This window comes from Lethenteron reissneri, chromosome 42 (assembly GCF_015708825.2).
Source record: "Lethenteron reissneri isolate LAM-NWPU_2019-01 chromosome 42, ASM1570882v1, whole genome shotgun sequence".
Lineage (NCBI taxonomy): Eukaryota > Metazoa > Chordata > Hyperoartia > Petromyzontiformes > Petromyzontidae > Lethenteron > Lethenteron reissneri.
In genome coordinates this window covers 5,603,815-5,623,342 of record NC_083820.1, presented here as the reverse complement: position 1 = coordinate 5,623,342, position 19,528 = coordinate 5,603,815, and the positions used below count along the sequence as shown (strand labels likewise).

Genomic DNA, 19,528 nt, shown 5'->3' with positions numbered 1-19,528 from the left:
TTTGGAATATAAGAGCCCGGCGACAAGGACGCCGGGCCCTTGAAACGAAAATAAAAGGCGTTTAACGTCTCTCCCCCAACGTCTTGGATTTTGTCATTCAAAACCGCAGCCTCTCCACGTAACAGCAAGCCCTCCAGTTTGACACGTGGCAGGCTTTTGCCGACCAATATCATCCATAATAGTTTTTTTTGGGTTAGATCGCGTAAATATATAAATGTGTCGTTAAACCCGCCAACACCCGACAGCCAATTCGGGTTGTCACGTAAACAGAACGTGCCAATTCGTCACTAGTCAGCACAATGGTGTGTTGGAGAGCCAAGCCACAACATTTACAATCTGAGTACGACGTTTTGCCAGTAAATATAACTAGCTTCATCAGGCGACAGCCAGATTTGTGAAGTGCACCTGTTTAGTTACTTATATAGAGGCATAGATGTGATGGCAACACTTATTGTGCAGAGTGAGGGGGGGGGGTGGTTAATGAATCAACGTACATTATGCATGCGCATTATGCAAGCACATTGATCTTGTACTTCCTGTCCATTTTTTGTACTAAAATAGCCGTAACAACGGTAATCCCTATTGAAGTATGGTGGCCTGTATAGGCATGCATTTAAACAATGTATTATTTGATGATTCCCCTCCAAGCAGCACTAAGTCGGTAGCTATCCGAACGGTTACAATTATTTTGAGTTCTCTGAATTTCGATAGATTCTCTTAATTAGTCTTGGCCAGTAGTAGCCTGTGTGACGACACGTATATATTTACGCGATCTAACCCCCAAGCAAGCCCTCCCTATTATAATCTCGCACTTGTCACGGCAGCACCGTCACCGAGATTGTCACTCGTGAATCGTTTCCCATCTCTCCCGAGACTTTCGCCCTCCGAGCTTGTGTGTCGGCTTTCCTCCCTGCGGGTACAGTAATACAATTAATTACAAAATGTTTTAGTTAGATTGCATAAATGTCTAATAAACCTAACCTCCACCCGACCAAAGCCAATTACTAAGGTCTGTCACGTGAACCAAACGTGGCAATTACTTGAGCACACTGGTTGTGTGTTGGAGAGAAAACTCACAACATTTACCATTGGCTTGCTCTCCCAACAAACCGGTGCGCTGTAGTGATCGTTGTTGTTGTTGTTGCTGCTGCTGCCGCTCAGGGTGATGAAGTTCCTCGTCGCGAAGAAGAAATTCAAGGAGACGTTGAGGCCGTATGACGTGAAGGACGTCATCGAGCAGTACTCGGCAGGGCACCTCGACATGCTGGGCAGAGTCAAGAGCCTGCAGGCCCGGTGAGACCACCACCGTAACAACTACAAGAACCACCACCACCACAACCACTACAGCAGCCACGACCACCTCAACAACAACTAACCACAATATTCTTGGTTCTTTCGGTAAAGTCACGTAGAAGGGAAATAAAAAAAATATATTTTTAAATATTTTTTTATGTATTATCTTTTTTATAAAATAAAATAGTAAAAATATTATATAATTTTTTATATCATATTTTTATTTTATTATTTCCCTTCTACGTGACTTTACCGAAAGAACCAAGAATACAAATCCCTGCAGTCACGAAAGCTTTAAATCGAAATTTAACTAACCACAATAACAACTACAACAACCACGACTACAACAACTATAACAACCACAACCACCACCACCACATCAAGAACCACATCCACCACAACAACCACTACAACAACAACTAAAATAACCACAACTAGAACAACCACCACAGCAATCCGCCGCAGCGACAGAGTCTCCATTGGAAAATCTCGCAGAGCTGTGCAACCGTTCACGTTCACGAACGTCTCATGGAAGTGGATATAACAGAGCTACCTCTGAGATCCCTTCTACTTCAGGTGACATCTGATCCACAGACAGCAGAGGGCAGCACCTACCACTCACTCTGCCATATGCGGTTGTAACAGTCATATCGGTATTTTAATTCTCACAACTGGAATGTAACGCAGAACACAATTTGAACAAACAGAACCAAACTCACCGCACTTGACCTCTTCTGAGCCACCTGACCTTCACGGCCGGTTCGAGCTTCAACAGAGCCCTGTGTCTGTGGCAGAGAATGAGAAGGAGAAGCGACGTCTGTATGTATGTTGAACTTCTTTCGCACCGTACGTAGCCAACCGTGGCTATTCGGAGGTGCGATGGAAGGACAACAAAGCAAACACGAAAAAGCATTTCTAAAGAAATTTGTTTTCAACCTAGATGATTTAAGGGTGCATAGCTCCTATGGGTTCCTAATATCGTAAGGAAGAGCGTTCCAGACGACGATTCGAACGAGCGCGTCCGCGCGTGCAGGGTCGACCAGATCCTGGGCGTGAGGACCCACTCGGGGCCTGTGGAGCGGAGGGGCCGCGACCGCGGGGCGGGCCCCGAGGCGGATGTGCCGTGTGACGAGCTCAGCCTGCTGGGCCGCGTGGCGCGCGTCGAGAAGCACGTGCGTGTACACGCCCCGCCCCCCCCCCCGACGCATCGCAGCCGCCGCCACAATCGGCGGCGCGTGCGTGCAGTTGCCGCAGACACGCCGCCCCTCTTTATCTGCCATTCCTCTCGGGTGGAGCAAATGCCGCCGCGGTAAATTCGTTTTCCGCTCGCGTTGGGTTTTTGAAGAACATTTTTTTAAAAGGGATTTTTAAGAACATTCTGGATAATATGCATCGTGTTGTGTTGAATCTATTGATTCAATAATATACAGTGTTGTTATTAAACCTAGCAGTGATATATGAATTGCAGCACAGTCGAATGGGAATTCGTGCGTGGTGGGGTAAAGTGTGGGTACATCTGGCCAGAGTGGGAGAGTAAATCTAATTATCTCTTGAGTTCCCACTAAAGGAGGCCCTTCCTACAGCAGTGGCTTGAGCAACTGCAGGGGTGCGCCTTCATCTTCAACTTCTTATCTGCATATGTGCAGACGTTTGATCAATTCAGCTCACATTTGATTTGCTCTTGTGGTCTCGGGTAGGGATAGTGCTTAGTTCGCTAGTGCGGTGCCTATCTGACCAGCTGCTTAGTTCCATTCCCCATCCCCGCAGACACGTTTGACTTTTCACTTGCACGTCGGTTTTTCCTGGTCACGGCGTCTCCCATCCTCGCCACGCCACAGGTCCAGGCGATCGAGCAGAAGCTGGACATTCTGGTCGACCTCCACCGCCGCATCCTTGCCGTGCCTCCGGCCGACGACCCCCAGGCGCTGCCGTGGCCCCCTCCTCCCCCGCCGCCCCCTCCCGCCCGGGCGCCGACCGAGCCGCGGGCGCTGGCCTACGACCTCGAAACGACCGCTCCGATTGCGGCTCCGACCGTCGTCGCCGCCGCCGCCGACAACGACCACGGTTACTTCTCGGCGCCCAAACCCACGTCGACGTTCGTGCGTCTCGCCGACCGCGGGGAGCCTCCGCCGCCGCCGCTGCCGCTGCCTTCACCACCGCCCCACGGCAAGCAGCGGTCGCGGTTCGGCGCCAGGCGGGCGCACCCGGCGAGCGAGCCGTCGTCGCGCGTCGACCCGGCGCCGCCGCTGCCGCCGCCGTACTCGTCTTTCGCGGCCGGGGCCTCGCCGTGCGGCCGCGCCGGGGGCCGCAGGTCGACGGCCGAGGGCCGGCGGGGCCGGGCGCACAGCCTCGACTGCCTCGAGCGGGAGAACGGCGTCGGGGTTCCGTCGACGGCGGCGCCGGCGTCGGCAGTCTCGCCGGCGGTGGCGGCGGGCGAGGGCTGGGCGCGTCTGGCGGCGCAGGAGAGCCTGGGCAGCGACGACGCGTCGCTCAGTTGGCAGGACGTGGTGCTCTTCATCAGCGACGAGGACGCGCAGCACGCGGACGCGGCCAGCGAATGCGACGCCGACGACGCGGTGGCGGCGGCGGCGGCGGCGGCCGAGAGGCGCTCGGGGCTCGCGTGACACGGCCTCCCCCGGGGGCAAAGGTTAACGGTGGCAGCAGGGTGAGGTGGAGGGTGAATCGCAGCGCGGGTTGCGGGCGGCTTCTGCCCTGAAGGTGGGCCCTCTGCTGGCGGGGTCGTGGAAACGCCGACCAGAGCTCCGGTCTCGCGTGAAATTCCCCAACTCCACCCATCCAAGTCCTCGCAACCCACTGCGGCGCCACTTCTCCACGTTTGAACACTTCCTCGCTCCCCCGCGCGCATCACCCGATGATTGCTAAACAAATCCCACGTGACATAGGACACGCGTGGTGACACGTAAAAGATGTGTTTATTAATTGGAATCGGCACTCGCCATGTCACGTGGAATATGTTTATAAATGGTCAGGCACTTGCGGCATGTCGCAGCTTAATTTAAACGGAGACCGTCGGTAGATATGTGAAGGTGGACTGTGGTGAGCTTAGGAGCACTGGATCTGATGCTGCTTCACCCAAATGGACCCAGACCTGTGCAGGCACCAGGGTACCTCGCATGCCTCCATCTGGCATGGTTGGGCACAAAGGACAAATGTATACCTACACATGTTAGAACCCATTGAGATAAACCTGTCTCAGTGACAAGCGTTGCCTGCTGGGGTAAGAAAGAGAGCGCAGCGGTTACAGAAAAACATGAACAACAATACAATTGATTATCTTGCAACTTTTCAGTTTAGCAACTTTATCCATTACACGTTCACACGGGCAACGTGGCTGGGCTGTTGCTGGCTCGGCGAGTGGCAGTTGAGGCCACTACAGTTTTACGTCTTAACACTGCGGTCCCAGGGATATGATCTCGCCCTTGAACCAGTGGTGTGGATCCCGAGTTGATTGAGTCTCTTCAGAGGACAAATGCTTTTGATTTCCAACAAAATGGTACCTGTACTTTTGACCGCCCCAAGGGAAACGATGGGCTGAGTTGACCCCCGGACGGGATTTGAACTGGTAACGTTCCAAATGCAGGGCGAACACACTCGTCGCTTGCACCACCCTGGCGGCTGGCCCGAGTCTCCACTCTCAGCCCGTTTAATATTGAACACAGCACGACGCTGCTGACTGTCGGCAAAGAGGCAGAAGCGTTACGGTCCTGTGGCAGGGCCAGGTCTGTCCGTAATACAGCGACCACTGATGACATCTCTACACCAAATGTTGAGAACTCCCCAGATAGTGCTCGCCTCAGAAAAATAATGATGGTGGTGGTGATAATGGTGATGATGGTGGTGATGGTGATTAAGGGCTAAGGTGGCTTTGGCTGGGATTCGAACCTTGCAATCATGATCCTAGTCCTCTTCCAAATAGACTACGGAGGTTGCAACTCCCAATCTTGTGTGATCCACCAATCCAACGTCCATAAATAAATGTGTGCTCATGGAACACTACCCAGTCAGCATTGATGACTTATCAACAACAACAACAACAGGCAGCGGAAATATTAATCAATGATCAAAGAGGACATGAACCGTCACAGTGGCAAAGTGGCAACCCAAAGGAACGACTACGAAAGAATTAATGAACTGACAATGGCATCACATCAGAGTAACAACAAGTATTTAATAACGCGCGACGTATCAACTTGTATTTAAGCCGGCGAGGGTTTCGCGGACTGGTGGCGTGGGTCTGCAAGCACGGTTCATCGATGCAGACGCAGCGGCGTTGGCCGGCGATGGGAAAAAAAACGCGGTGAACGAGCGTCGTCACCGCCGCCGCCGCCATTGCCGTCACGGCCACCGCGGCGTTGAACCGGCGGTTTTCCCAAAGTGCACGCGGTTTTAAACCACGCGCTGTCGGTATGAATGTACTGTAACTCGCTGACCTCATGCAGATAATCACGTGTTTAATAAGGCAGTACAGTGCTGGAATGAGAGGAAGAAGAAGAAAAAAAAGTTGGGGGAAAAAATCAACCAAACTAAAATTGGAGTAAAAAAATAAAGATGCGGGCTTTTGTCCGTAGGTATTCGCAACCCTAATGCGCACACCGTTACGTCTCGGTGCGTAACTAGTCGGACCCTCACGTTGGACAATTTTTTGTTCTTTTCATTCCAGTGCGTGGCTGTCTGTCACACGCGCGTATCGCTGTACGGGGCATATTCATTGTGCGCTTAAAACGTTTCAAAAGCCAAAAGTGGGGTTTGTTTCATCGCTGAAAGTGAAATCTTGTAGACGTACGTCATGTATTGGCCAAATGGGCCTCCTTCCAGATCAGTGTTACCAGGGGGATTTAGGTGAACTGAGGCAACTCTGCACTGGTTTCAACTTTATTGAACGTCTTTAGCGAGGTCTAGACACTTTAAACTGCGCCACTGTAATGGCAAGGCCAGAGTGGGTCAAAGTAACACATGTCGGCTTATAACCGTGGAATGATATTGCAAATTAACAGACATAACGTATGGGTAATGGTTTATGTTCTCAAAAAATACACGCGACATTACAAGCAATAGATGTAGTTGAATTGATAAAAGACTTGAGTTTTCAAGGGATGTTATATTATACAACAACAACAAAATCTGCTTTCCTGAGTGGCCCAAAATTAGAATTCAAAAGTGTCACCTTCTTTAGCTCCTAGGCATTTTAACAAAACTGCAGAATTTTCATTACAAACTCCACGACTCCTCTTGCAAAGCTGATAAGCTGCATGGTCAGCACAAGCCCAGGGAGTCACCGGAATTCGACTCGGCAACGAGTTAGGAGGCGAGGTCGGGGGGCACAGTGGTACGTGCCCAACACAAAAGAACCCGGTTATCCCGGCGACCCCGTGATGGTGAGTACACCATGCTGTACTCACCATCACGGTGAGTACAGCATGGTGGATAAAACGCATCAAATTGGATGGGACATCATCGACATTGAAGGGGGGCTAAATTAGTTACAATTGCGATCATTATTACCGTACTTATCATTTATGACGATGCCTTTTCAGATGAGACTCAAAATACTGCTTAGATTCGTCATCTCATTCCCAAGAGAATTCTGGGGGTCCGGAAATATGCAGGCACGGTGGCCAACTTGAACTGCGACAGTGTGGAATTCGGTAGACATATCGGCGTTTCCCCTTCTGACTTCACAAATCATCGCGATGATGCGACGTCAGGATCGACCGATCAGCTTTGTAATGCACGGTGTCGTTTGTGTCATCTCATTTGTTCCATCTAAATCCGTTTGTCCTCTGAAATTAGTTTCGTTAGCCTAAATATAATTAGTATATTTGCAGGCGAATACGATAATTGCATGAATCGTATAACTAGTCGATTCTTTCGCGCATGGCTCGATGCATGCACCGCAAGGAGAAATATATATCGATGAATCGCTGCACAACAAAGTAAAGTTGCCATCCTTATCACACGAGAACAAAGAAACGAGTTGCACCCGTGGGTTTAATTCACGTGTCCGCGGTGAGGCGGTTTCCCTCAGTGTGCCAGACAAGTGGGGCTCACCGACAAATGAACAGCCGCCGCCTTCTGCCGTATTGCCAGACGCCGCCTCTGCCGGCCGTGATTGGGCCAAGCACTTTTTATTTTGATGAAACCGCCTTTTATATTTCACGTGGTGACAGTGATTAGACAACAGTGGACATCATAACCCTGAGCCCTACTCGTCACTCGCCTGTAAACACTCATTAATTGGTCTATCACACGTTGATGTATAGAGGATAGCAGAGCTTGGGCAATTGTTGGCAGCGCCGGCTAACCTCATGACTGCTGCTGCTGCTGTTGCCTTCCCCCTTCCCGCTTGTCTGTGGTTCCTCCTCCCCGCACCCCGTGAGTCGTCCCCTGTCTTTCTCTCTCTCCCTGCGGGAGCGAGCGAACAGCGTGCGATGGCAGTACAGCGTTCAAAGTTCGTTAATGTCGTCGCTATTATTGTTGCCCGACATTTGGACGGCACGAACGAGGATGAGGATGCGGTGTGACGGCCGAACGGCGCACGCGGTGCCGCGGATCCATCCGGCGAGCGTTCCTCCTCGTAGCGGCTGTTCGCACGTCTGTGCTGGTGATCCTTCAGGCTCCACGTCGTATCGTTCGTTCCGTTCATTTGAGTTGCGCTTTATTTTGTTCGTTTGCCGGATGAAGGAAAATAGTTGCCCCCCCCCTCTCCTCGAGATGAAGACGCAGAATTTCATCGTCCGTTTTAATCCACACAGGCGCACGACTGCGTATTGCACGTGGTTAGGGGTTGGGGTTGTGCGTATCTTGTATATAAGTCAACGTAACTGTCCTCTGCTGCTGATCTTCGTAACAGGATGATGATGATGATAGCGATGTAGCCAGCCGGACGCTGGTGACCTTGCGTGCCGTGGAGCGGTGTGTCTTAAGTTATTCACGCACATTATTTATTGTCACGCAGTTTGCACGTGTGTGTGTGTGGTGTGCACGTGTGTGTGTGGTGTGTGTGTTGTGTGGTGTGTGTGGTGTGTGTGTGTGGTATGTGTGGTGTGTGTGGTATGTGTGGTGTGTGTGTGGTGTGCACGTGTGTGTGTGTGTGGTGTGCACGTGTGTGTGTGGTGTGCACGTGTGTGTGTGGTGTGCTTGTTGTGCACGTATGTATGTGGTGTGTGTGTGTGGTGTCCACGTGTGTGTGGTGTGCACGTGTGTGTGGTGTGCACGTGTGTGGTGTGCACGTGTGTGTTTGTGTGTGGTGTGCGTGTGTGTGTGTGGTGTGTCCACGTGCGGTGGAGTGAGTGTCACGTCTGCTGTGTTGTTTTGTTGGGAGCGGTTGGATCGGTGGTTCGTGCCCGCGGCGAACCGAGTTCGATTCCAGGCGCATGGCCAATGTCAGTGGCGATTATCCCCACTGGTTCAGGCCCTCCCCTAGGTCGACTTGAGTGGCTGCTGCGGCGTTCTTACCGCTGGGGAGACAAAGACGGCCGAGCCTGGTGCTCGCTAACAACATTTGCGTCAACAACCTGCGCAGGCTATAGGAGGGAACTTTGTCTTGTCGTGTTGTATGTGTGCGCATGCATGTGCGTGTGTGCGCGTGTATGTATGTGCCGATGATTGGTGCCCAGATTGACCTCTGCGGAGGAGGCTCGTGAATGACGCTGCTGCTACTGGGCAGAGCAGCGAGGCTCACAACAACGAGCGGAGCGCCGGGTGGATAAAACGCATCAAATTGGCACTGTGGAGCACGGGTGGTTCATCATCTGCCAGTCATCTCAGTCGATCAACCCATGGCACCTGGGTCTGTCGAATGACCTGTCGGCAAGCCTCCGACACTGCACCTAGCCTGGCACAAGCGCCGTGGTGACACCACCGTCACTTCGTAGTCAATGGCTTGTATGCGTGTGTGTTTTTATATATTTGTGTATTTGTGTGTGTACATATGCTTGTGTACGTATGCTTGTGTGTGCATGGCCATGTATGTGTACTTGCATGTATATATGTAACCATATGTTTGAGTATTTATTTGTGTAGAATATCATGTAAATACACGACTTCATGTGTATTCACGTGCATGTATATATGTACAGTGTGTATATAACGCCGCCACCCACGGTCAACTTGCGAATGTTAAGCCAACGTTGGGATGTAGTTGGAACCGCTGGGTAATCGATGGCCGAATATTCCATCTTTACAGAGCATCAGCACTGCGCGAAGTTTCATGGACACACGCACTTGTAGAGTTCTGTATTGTGTGTGTGTGTGCAGTTGAGGTTGTGTATGATCTGTGTACATGCGTATGTATTAGGGCTGTAACGATAAATTCCCTGGCAATTTGATTAATTGTCGCGATTCAGGGTGATGATTAATGACACTGTTAGCATAGTAAACAGCGTAAGGCAGTCGGGTTGATTGATGCACTGATCCACTCCACAGTCGCCTACTTATCACTCGATTATCGCTACTACCGTGAACTTCAACAAAGGAGATGTCATCTGGTTCAACAAAATAAACTTTGACTTGTTTGATGACCTCCACCCATGTTGAGCACTCGAGCGATGGACAATACCGATCATGTGTCATCCGTAGCGTTTTCAACCACTACACTGCAGGTCACAACAACATACTCACCCACTCACCACACTGCAGGTCACAACAACACACTCACCCACCCACCACCATGCAGGTCACAACAACACACTCACCCACCACTCACCACATTGCAGACCACAACAACACACTCACCCACTCACTCACCACACTGCAGGTCACAACAACACACTCACCCACTCACCACCATGCAGATCACAACAACAACTCACTCACCCACTCACCACACTGCAGGTCACAACAACACACTCACCCACTCACCACACTGCAGGTCACAACAACACACTCACCCACCCACTCACCACCCTGCAAGTCACAACAACACACTCACCCACTCACTCACCACACTGCAGGTCACAACAACACACCCACCCACTCACCACACTGCAGGTCACAACAACACACCCACCCACCCACTCACCACCCTGCAGGTCACAACAACACACTCACCCACTCACCACACTGCAGGTCACAACAACACACTCACCCACTCACCACCCTGCAGGTCACAACAACACACTCACCCACTCACCACACTGCAGGTCACAACAACACACTCACCCACTCACAACACTGCAGGTCACAACAACACCCCCACCCACTCACCACACTGCAGGTCACAACAACACACTCACCCACTCACAACACTGCAGGTCACAACAACACACTCACCCACCCACTCACCACCACACTGCAGGTCACAACAACACACTCACCCACTCACAACACTGCAGGTCACAACAACACACTCACCCACCCACTCACCACCACACTGCAGGTCACAACAACACACTCACCCACTCACCACACTGCAGGTCACAACAACCCACTCATCACACTGCAGGTCACAACAACACTCACTCACCACACTACAGATCACAACAACACACTCACTCACCACATTGCAGGTCACAACAACACACTCACCCAACCACTCACCACACTGCAGGTCACAACAACACACTCACCCACTCACCACACTGCAGGTCACATCAACACACTCACCCACTCACCACACTGCAGGTCACAACAACACTCACTCACCACACTACAGATCACAACAACACACTCACCCACTCACCACACTACAGATCACAACAACACACTCACCAACTCACCACACTGCAGATCACAACAACACTCACTCACCACACTGCAGGTCACAACAACACACTCACCCACTCACCACACTACAGATCACAACAACACACACACCCACTCACCACACTGCAGGTCACAACAACACTCACTCACCACACTACAGATCACAACAACACACTCATTCACCACACTGCAGGTCACAACAACACACTCACTCACCACACTGCAGATCACAACAACACACTCACCCACTCACCCACCCACTCACCACACTACAGATCACAACAACACACCCACTCACCACCCTGCAACACGCCGCACTTCTCGTGTTTCCTGGCACTGCCCCCCAAGCTCTCATAATAAGCTCGCTCGAGTCAAGAAACGCGTTCCACTCGCAGCTTTCACAACGTCGACAGACTGCCTACAACAAATACGGATCTAAAAACGCCTCCATCTGATTATTAAGCCATTCAATGCATACATCGTGAGCTTAGACAATCGAATGAATTGATGCATCAGTGTAGCGTTACCTCTGCAGTATGTCTGGGTATAGGTGTAAATCTGTGTACGTATGGCATTGTGTGACTGTGTGTGTGCGCGTGAATGAGAATGTGCGTCATCCCACGTGAGTAAGTTTGTGTGCCGCGTGCCGAGAATCCGCGGGCGTCGACGGTGATCGCACTGCGCTCCCAACCCAGCGAGCCGGCATCCCCTACGAGTCGTCGATTTGTGCATTGAATGAAGTAGCACCTGGCGTGGTGTTAAGGGGCCGTTCGTAAATGACGTCACGCACCTGGGGGGGGGGGGTGGTCAGGGGCCGTCCATAAATGACATCACGCGATTTTGGACGATTTTTGACCCCCCCCCCCCCTTCGTCACAAAAAGTCAGACCCCCCCCCCTCAAATATGACGTCACAAAGCTCTGTCCCCCCCCCCCCCCCCAAAAATAAATAAAACATCCTTCAAATCGCTTAAAACTATTGTCAATGTAGTGCATATTTAATGTGGCGCTGCACTCTGATGTTGTAGGAGAAAACATTTATTAAAAAGTCTATTTCATTAAGTAGAACGTGTTGTCTATATTTATTTAAAGTTGCACATTTTGATGTGACGTCACATTTCTCACCCCCCCCAATAATCGTCAATCATCACAAATGTCTGACCCCCCCCCTCCCTAGGTGCGTGACGTCATTTATGGACGGACCCCCAGACATTTGTGACGATGTGTGACGTGACATCAAAATGCGCAACTTTAAATAAATATAGAATTGTGATAACAACACTAATTGTTATAACAACACTCCTACAACATCAGAGTACAGCGCCACATTAAATACGCACTACAATGACAATAGTTTAAAGCGATTTGAAGCATATTTTATTTTCAAAATGGAAATATGGTTTTGGGGGGGGGGGGGGGCAGAGCTTTGTGACGTCATATTTGAGGGGGGGGAGTCTGACTTTTTGTGACGCCGTGTGACGGGGTAGGGGGGGGTCAAAAATCGTCCAAAATCGCGTGACGTCATTTATGGACGGCCCCTTAAACATCAGCACGGGGGGAACGAGGCGGCCGGACGTGGTGCTGGCCACCCACCCCCAAGCCACACGCCACAGGTGCTCTCAAACAGCACTTGCCCCAACAGTCTGTAAAAGCCTACACGGGTGATCTTTGTCTTTGCCTACGGGTATGTACAGGGTGTGCATAAAGTGTTTTCCATTCATTATTCAAGAAACAATTTATTATTTGACGAGTTCGAGACAGGTCGATTCAAAAGAAACACTCGGGAGGTGTGGGTATGTGATGCTCTAGCCCCTTTCACGATGACATAGTGGAGGATTTTATAACATCAATTTTTTTAAAGAGCATGTCATTTTGAATAAGCACGGCATGTGACGACTGGTTTCTGTTTTTCTTTACACGTGACATATATATTTATATTTTATTATTACGGTTGCCAGATGAATCCACGGACTAACATTAACGCGCTTTTCGGTTAAAATGAACCAATTATACCGTGAATGTGCTCCCGTTATTTCAGCCGCACAGTGCAAACAGCTGTCTAATTATATATCGGTCATCCATAATGGATGAACAATATTTACGGAGCTGCCTTGGTGTGCTGCATCTAGTCCCATGAGCCCAGATATTTGGCGTGTTGGCACCACCCGAGATTCCAATTTATTTGTGACCAATGACGATAATAACCATTTCAAATTAGAATCAATATGAATTTATAGTGGAGGAATCCGATTACCTATAAAGCTATTTCACGCATCCAGTAGGGGCGAGTCAGAAAGTCACAACAACAATACTAAAAACGATAGCAGCACAAAGTATAGGAAAGATAACCAAATCACTAAAAAATAAATACGTTTTAAATCTATAAAATATATAAGTTCAAATTGCATAAGTACAGTGGGTCATGACGTAATTCACTCACTGGCCATAGAAATCAATCGGGACGGCTCGAGTATTTCTTCCTGAGATGGTACCAATCTCTGTTCTGGCCCATCGACTATTCATCCACTGCACTTCCCGTCCAGAGGTCGCCGGTTCAATTCTATCTCCTGCCACGGAAGTTGAAACAACGGTGCAGGTTTCTTAAATCCCTCTCACCCCTATCTTCCCTTGCAATATATAAATGGCGACACCAGAATCGATCGGCCGGTAGCTTGTGGTGGGGTAAAGTGTGGGTACGTGCACCTCTTCCAACATATCTGGGCAACGTGGAAGAATAGACCAAACACCCCCGCTGTTGGAGGCTCCTTCCACCAGCAATGGTATGAGCAAGCAATTGCAGGCCTGCGCCTTTATGGACACCCCACGTGCGTGTGTGTGTGTGGTTGAAGGTTTTAGCCGTGGCCACAAACACGTGTTTGAGAATCTCCCTCGCATAACTGAGGTGTAAATTGGCAGCCTCAGGCTTGAGTCGTCAGAGCGTTCAGATGTGGTGGCTTCACAGCAGCGGCCAGTGCAGCCTTCATCAGCAGAGGCTTCTGTCAGCGCTCACGCATCTGATGTCCACCGTGGCGTTTCGCTGGGTTTCGATCAGCGTAAAGCATTCAGATCGTAGATTTGAAGCTTTCGTGACTGCAAGGATTCATATTCTTAGGGTTTTTTCGGTAAAGTCACGTAGGTAAAAAAAATTAAAATGAATAAAAGTAAAATAAAAATAAAAATCACGACGTTTCGGAGGCAACACAAGCTTCCGTCTTCAGGTGGAACCGTCACAGCACGATAGCTGTATTGATACAGGCAACACAAGCCTCCGTCTGTATCAATGCAGCTATCATGCTGTGACGGTTCCACTTGAAGACAGAAGCTTGTGTTGCCTCCGAAAGGTCGTGATTTTTATTGAATTTTTATTTTACTTTTATGAATTTTAATTTTTTACCTACGTGACTTTACCGAAAAAACCTAATATGCATTCAGATCGATTTGTGATCCACCGAGTCGCTCCAGTCACCGGCTAACCGGCTTACCGGCGGTCAGTTCTGTTAACGTAGTTCACGACGTTAGGCAGGTCGACTGGTCATCAAGCACCGATTTTACTCCATTTTCCTCCTTAGCACTCTTCTATCGCTCCTTACCATCGTATCTGTTGCCATGAACTTCGCTCGTTTATCCCTCGTGGCATGTTGAGGACTTGGTCAACCAGACTGTTTCATCTCATCCATACTTTGTTCAACCACTACACTGCAGGTCATAACACTCACTCATCACTCACCCACTTACCCCCTTACCCTGTCACCCACTCATTCCCCACACTGCAGGTCACACCACTTCTCTTTCACTGAGCCACCGTAATTCCTGACCATCATCGTGTCTTTTTCCCAAACTCCTATAATAAGAGTAACATTTAACACGTAGGCTTTCGCGACCAATATCAATAATAGAGTAATTTTGGGGTTTGATCGCGTAAATATATGAATGTGTCATTAAAACCCGCCACCACCCGACACAGCCAACTAGTAAGGGTTGTCACGTAAACAGAACGTGCCAATTCGTCACTAGTACAGCACACCGGTGTATTGGAGAGCCAAGCCACAATGTAAATGTTGTAAACTTTCCTTGAAGAGTAACATTACTTAATTCCTGAAAAGTATCGACGCTTTAACTATTACAACTCTGATAGTGCCGTTTGTTGCTGGCTGTTCGACATTTTGGGCCTTTGGTCCTGTGCACAACAGTTGTGTAAAAACAAACCCCCATTAAAATCAAATTTACACGTGTCCGTTTATAACGCTTCCAGATACATTTTCTCCCTTTTACTTGAAATAATTTAATTTTCCTGAGGCCGAAACAAATGTGTTCAACATTTATTTCATTTCTTTTCCTGAAAATATATTTGTACCAGCAAAGCAAACAAAATTGTTATGTGTCTATGTCATTTGTTTTATATCCACACCACTCCATAACAGCAGATCGCTACAGACTCCCACTTGGCTCACGACTGGAATTACCTCAATTAATGACTTCTGTTCCTGTCTCTGGGGTTTACTTTCACGGCATCTCACACCCCTATTCGTCTATTTCTTTGGGGCAAGGCCCATTGAGCCAAGAAGCCTCTTTTAGGTCGGAGCCATGTATGCGACATAAATGTAATTGGCTGCTGATGCCTGTATATGCAGTGTTCTTCATTAATTTTCAAGGTGGGGGGGGCGGGGTACTTTTCCAGATAAGACATCAGTGGGATGGCCGCCACACATTTGAAACCATTGGGGGTTTGACAGCAAGAAGGGGAGTTTTCACATCTGTTGCGTATTGTCGGGGGCTGCATGTCACGGGCCGCAGTAAAGGCCATCGGGGCCCACCGGTGCCCCGCGGGCCTTGCGATTGTAGGGGTGTCAAGGGAAGGATTCCCACCAATAGGAGGGTGAGTGGGAGGGGTGATCGAGGAGATATAAGGGGAGAACGGGCGGGAAGAGGGGGCTTTTGGCGGGAACGAGATTGGGACGGCTGGGGACAGGTGTGGATGGGAGGAAAGGATTAAAAGACGAACCCCCCTGCAATCTTGTGTCGGTTCTCCTTTACACAATGAAGAACGCGGCCGTGCAGTGGATGCGGTGACTGTGCACTGTAGAATAGGAACCCACGAATCGTGAACTGATGACGGCTGCACTGGCTAGGCTACACGACCTGGTTGTGATCAATGTGCTGAGCTACTGATGCCTGTATAGGTAGTGCCTGTACAGAGAGTACGGACCCAAGAACCCTGATGAAGGCTGCACACTGCAGCTGCGTGGGGCGACTGCAACTAAAAACCCGATGGCAATTTCCACTTGGGTTGCACTTATAAGTTTGTTGAACGTGTATACCTGTGCGTGCATGTACGTGTATTTATATGTACATTGTCTGTGTACACGCGGATCCATATGTAAAGCCCGTGCCTTTAAATTCACGTTTAACCAATTCTGCCAATTAAGTCGCTCGGCAAATGTTGGGAGTCGAATCTCACGACCTTCGTCTGACCCCGATACTGCCATCTTGCCTTTACTGTTAAGTCTTAAGGAACAAAAGTGCTCAACTTGGGTTAAATTGACAATTTACCGATTATGTTTGTTTCTGTGCTGAAAATGTGAACACTTAATTATAATGTATACCGCTCTGAGCTGTGCTATGGCCGTGTCTTCTTTTTGTATCCTCACACATACGACTCATGAAGGGGATGGCGGGGGAAGGTTTGCCCGCTTCTTGTCGGCTTTACCATCACACTCCTCCCAAAAATTACCAAAACATATTGCGATCTCACATTTGGAATCAGCCACCCTTCAAGACCACCCAGGCGCCAGAGGTCGCAATCGGGTACCCGATACCCATACCCTACCCTGGTGCGGCCGGGTACGGGTACGGGTAGGCCGTGAGTCACTGGTGAGTAACCGTTTCTCACTCATTTCCCAACGTCTTGTCTCTTCTCACAATTCAAGTTCCTAGAATCAACCCACCCGCGCCTGCAACATGGCTTCATCCCAGAGGTCGCAATCGGGTACCCGATACCCGTACCCTACCCTGGTGTGGCCGGGTACGGGTAGGCCGTGAGTCACTGGTGAGTAACCGTTTGTCACTCATTTCCCAACGTCTTGTCTCTTCTCACAATTCAAGTTCCTAGAATCAACCCACCCGCGCCTGCAACATGGCTTCATCCCAGAGGTCGCAATCGGGTACCCGATACCCGTACCCTACCCTGGTGTGGCCGGGTACGGGTAGGCCGTGAGTCACTGGTGTGTAACCGTTTGTCACTCATTTCCCAACGTCTTGTCTCTTCTCACAATTCAAGTTCCTAGAATCAACCCACCCGCGCCTGCAACATGGCTTCATCCCAGAGGTCGCAATCGGGTACCCGTACCCTACCCGATACCCAGCCAGGTACGGGTAGCCGGGTATCGGGTAGGGTACGGGTACCCGTTTGCGACCCTGGTGTGGCCGGGTACGGGTACGAGTAAGGAATCAAAACCCGTTTGCGACCTCTGCCAGGCGCACACTCGCATCGGGCTCGGTTCATGAATGAAAGTTATAAAAGATGTGTTGCCCACATGTGGCCGGCCGGGCGGTTCAGAGGTCAGAGCGCTGGGCTTGGCACTGCTGGGTGTCATTGGGTTCAATCCGGGTGGCTGCAGTGAGTTGATGGTCACCAATGTCTGCAAAAATAAATGTATATATTGGTTTGGCTGTCTTGTAACGAACCTCAATCTTATAATGTAGGGTGAAGGGATCCCATTGGTAGCTTCGTGATGCACGTTTTCGTTGACCTTTCTCCAGCACGAAGGCTTGCACTGCTCGTGGCAAAATACCGGTAGCACAATCGGGATAAAAATATCTGGACGAAATTTAACAAATTAGATTCGATTTCGGGTGGCCCTAAATCGACATTTTTCTGGGGGGGAAGGGGGGGGTCCAATATTTTCTGTAACTTCATTTGTCCCCACCAAGGTCCTCCACAGGCCATTCTTGTATAAAACAGCGCGGCAACAAATAAAGTCAATAAATCAATCATAGCATTAACTCAACTGCTTCAGATTTCAGCTTTTTACTGCATAACATTGGTGTGTATCTATATCAGTTATTCAATCCCGCAATCATAACAAATATTTGATATGTATGCTGAATTATTTACCTAACAAGCCCTCACTGACTTTTAAAACTTTTCCAAAAGAGTCCTGCATTGGGCATGTGTGGCGAATTCAATGAATGAGCATTTTTATGTAAACTAAAATATTTTTTATTTTACCAGGTAAGGCCCACTGGAGCGACACAGCTCTTTTTCAGAAGCGACCTGGCCAAAAATGATAGCTCAACGAAGTGGCTTATGTGGAATTTTTATAGCAGCCAAATACTCTTAAACGCATGTTCTCAAATGTGGAGGGGGAAACTGGAGGGCCTGGGGGAAAATCCACGCAACCACGGGAAGAACATGCAGCCTCCAAATATATGCACGGGTTTGAAACCACGACCTTTTGCATACCAGGCGAGGTAGTTAATGTATCACCAATTAGGCCGACCACCACCGTTGGGGGTCTTCATGACAACCCAAATTGTAGCTGTGGCTGTATACAAGCAATGTCGCATATTGTTGATTCCTGTCCACTAAGTCCTGCGGAGGTTTACGGCCAGCGAGGAGTCATCGCATGGCTTGTCGATTGTGCAGAATGCTGAATGAATGTAAGAAGCATGAGAAACCAATAGGGAAACAATCTATACATAAGGGAGGCGTAACACTCAAAACTTTGCACAGATAGATTCAATAATATATTGGTGTACTTCTGTATTCTGGCCATTTGGCAACCAAAGCCTACGACACCTCATTCCCAGGCAGCCTGAGAACACGCTTGCCCATATTCTTGGTTCTTTCGGTAAAGTCACGTAGAAGGGCCGAAACGTCGTGAGAATTATTTTATTATGTTTTATTTTTATTATTTTATTATTTCCCTTCTACGTTACTTTACCGAAAGAACCAAGAAGATGAATCCCTGCAGTCACGAAAGCTTTCAATCGAAATTTAAGCTTGACCATGCTTAGCTTTTGAAATCAGACAGGCTCAGCCACATTAAATGTGGTTGAATTATTTATAATGGACACTGTGAATCAGAATATGTATTTATACTGGAGGAATCAGATGAGCTTTCAAGCTATTTTTCACATGTCCAGTCGTGGCAGGCCAGAACGTCACAATACAAAAACAACAACAGAAGTGAAAAGTGTCAGAAATTAATGCAAAGCACAAATACAACTAAACATTTTTTTTTATTTTACCAGTTGAAGGCCACTGAGCAATTAGCTTCATTTTCAGAGGCGACCTGGCCACAAATGATAGCTCAACGAAGTGGCTTATCATTTATAGAAGCAAAATAATCGAAATAATATCAACGCACATTTCGAAATGGGGAGGGGAAAAACTGCAGAACCTGGAGAGAAAAAATCGTCGCGACCACAGGGAGAACATGCAAACTCGAAATACACAGGCGTCAAACCCCCGACCTCCTCCAAAATCAGGCGAGGAAGATGACATCACGCCAC

At 49.1% G+C, this 19,528-nt stretch overlaps 2 protein-coding genes across 2 annotated transcripts in view; both read left to right on the top strand.

Annotated features, from left to right (window-relative positions):
• Positions 1-9,827, top strand: part of LOC133352940 (potassium voltage-gated channel subfamily KQT member 4-like) — a 74,394-nt gene extending 64,567 nt beyond the window's left edge. Inside the window, 3 exon segments of the mRNA XM_061568946.1 lie at positions 1,162-1,293; positions 2,327-2,465; positions 3,132-9,827. Coding sequence (XP_061424930.1) covers positions 1,162-1,293; positions 2,327-2,465; positions 3,132-3,917 — 1,057 coding nt within the window. The 3' untranslated portion in view covers positions 3,918-9,827.
• Positions 9,828-9,829: 2 nt separating this feature from the next.
• LOC133352941 (mucin-3B-like) lies at positions 9,830-11,791 on the top strand. The gene is made up of 2 exons (XM_061568947.1): positions 9,830-9,951; positions 10,070-11,791. The coding sequence occupies exons 1-2, from the start codon at positions 9,830-9,832 to the stop codon at positions 11,469-11,471; spliced, it is 1,524 nt and encodes a 507-aa protein (XP_061424931.1). The 3' UTR covers positions 11,472-11,791.
• Positions 11,792-19,528: the final 7,737 nt, after the last annotated feature.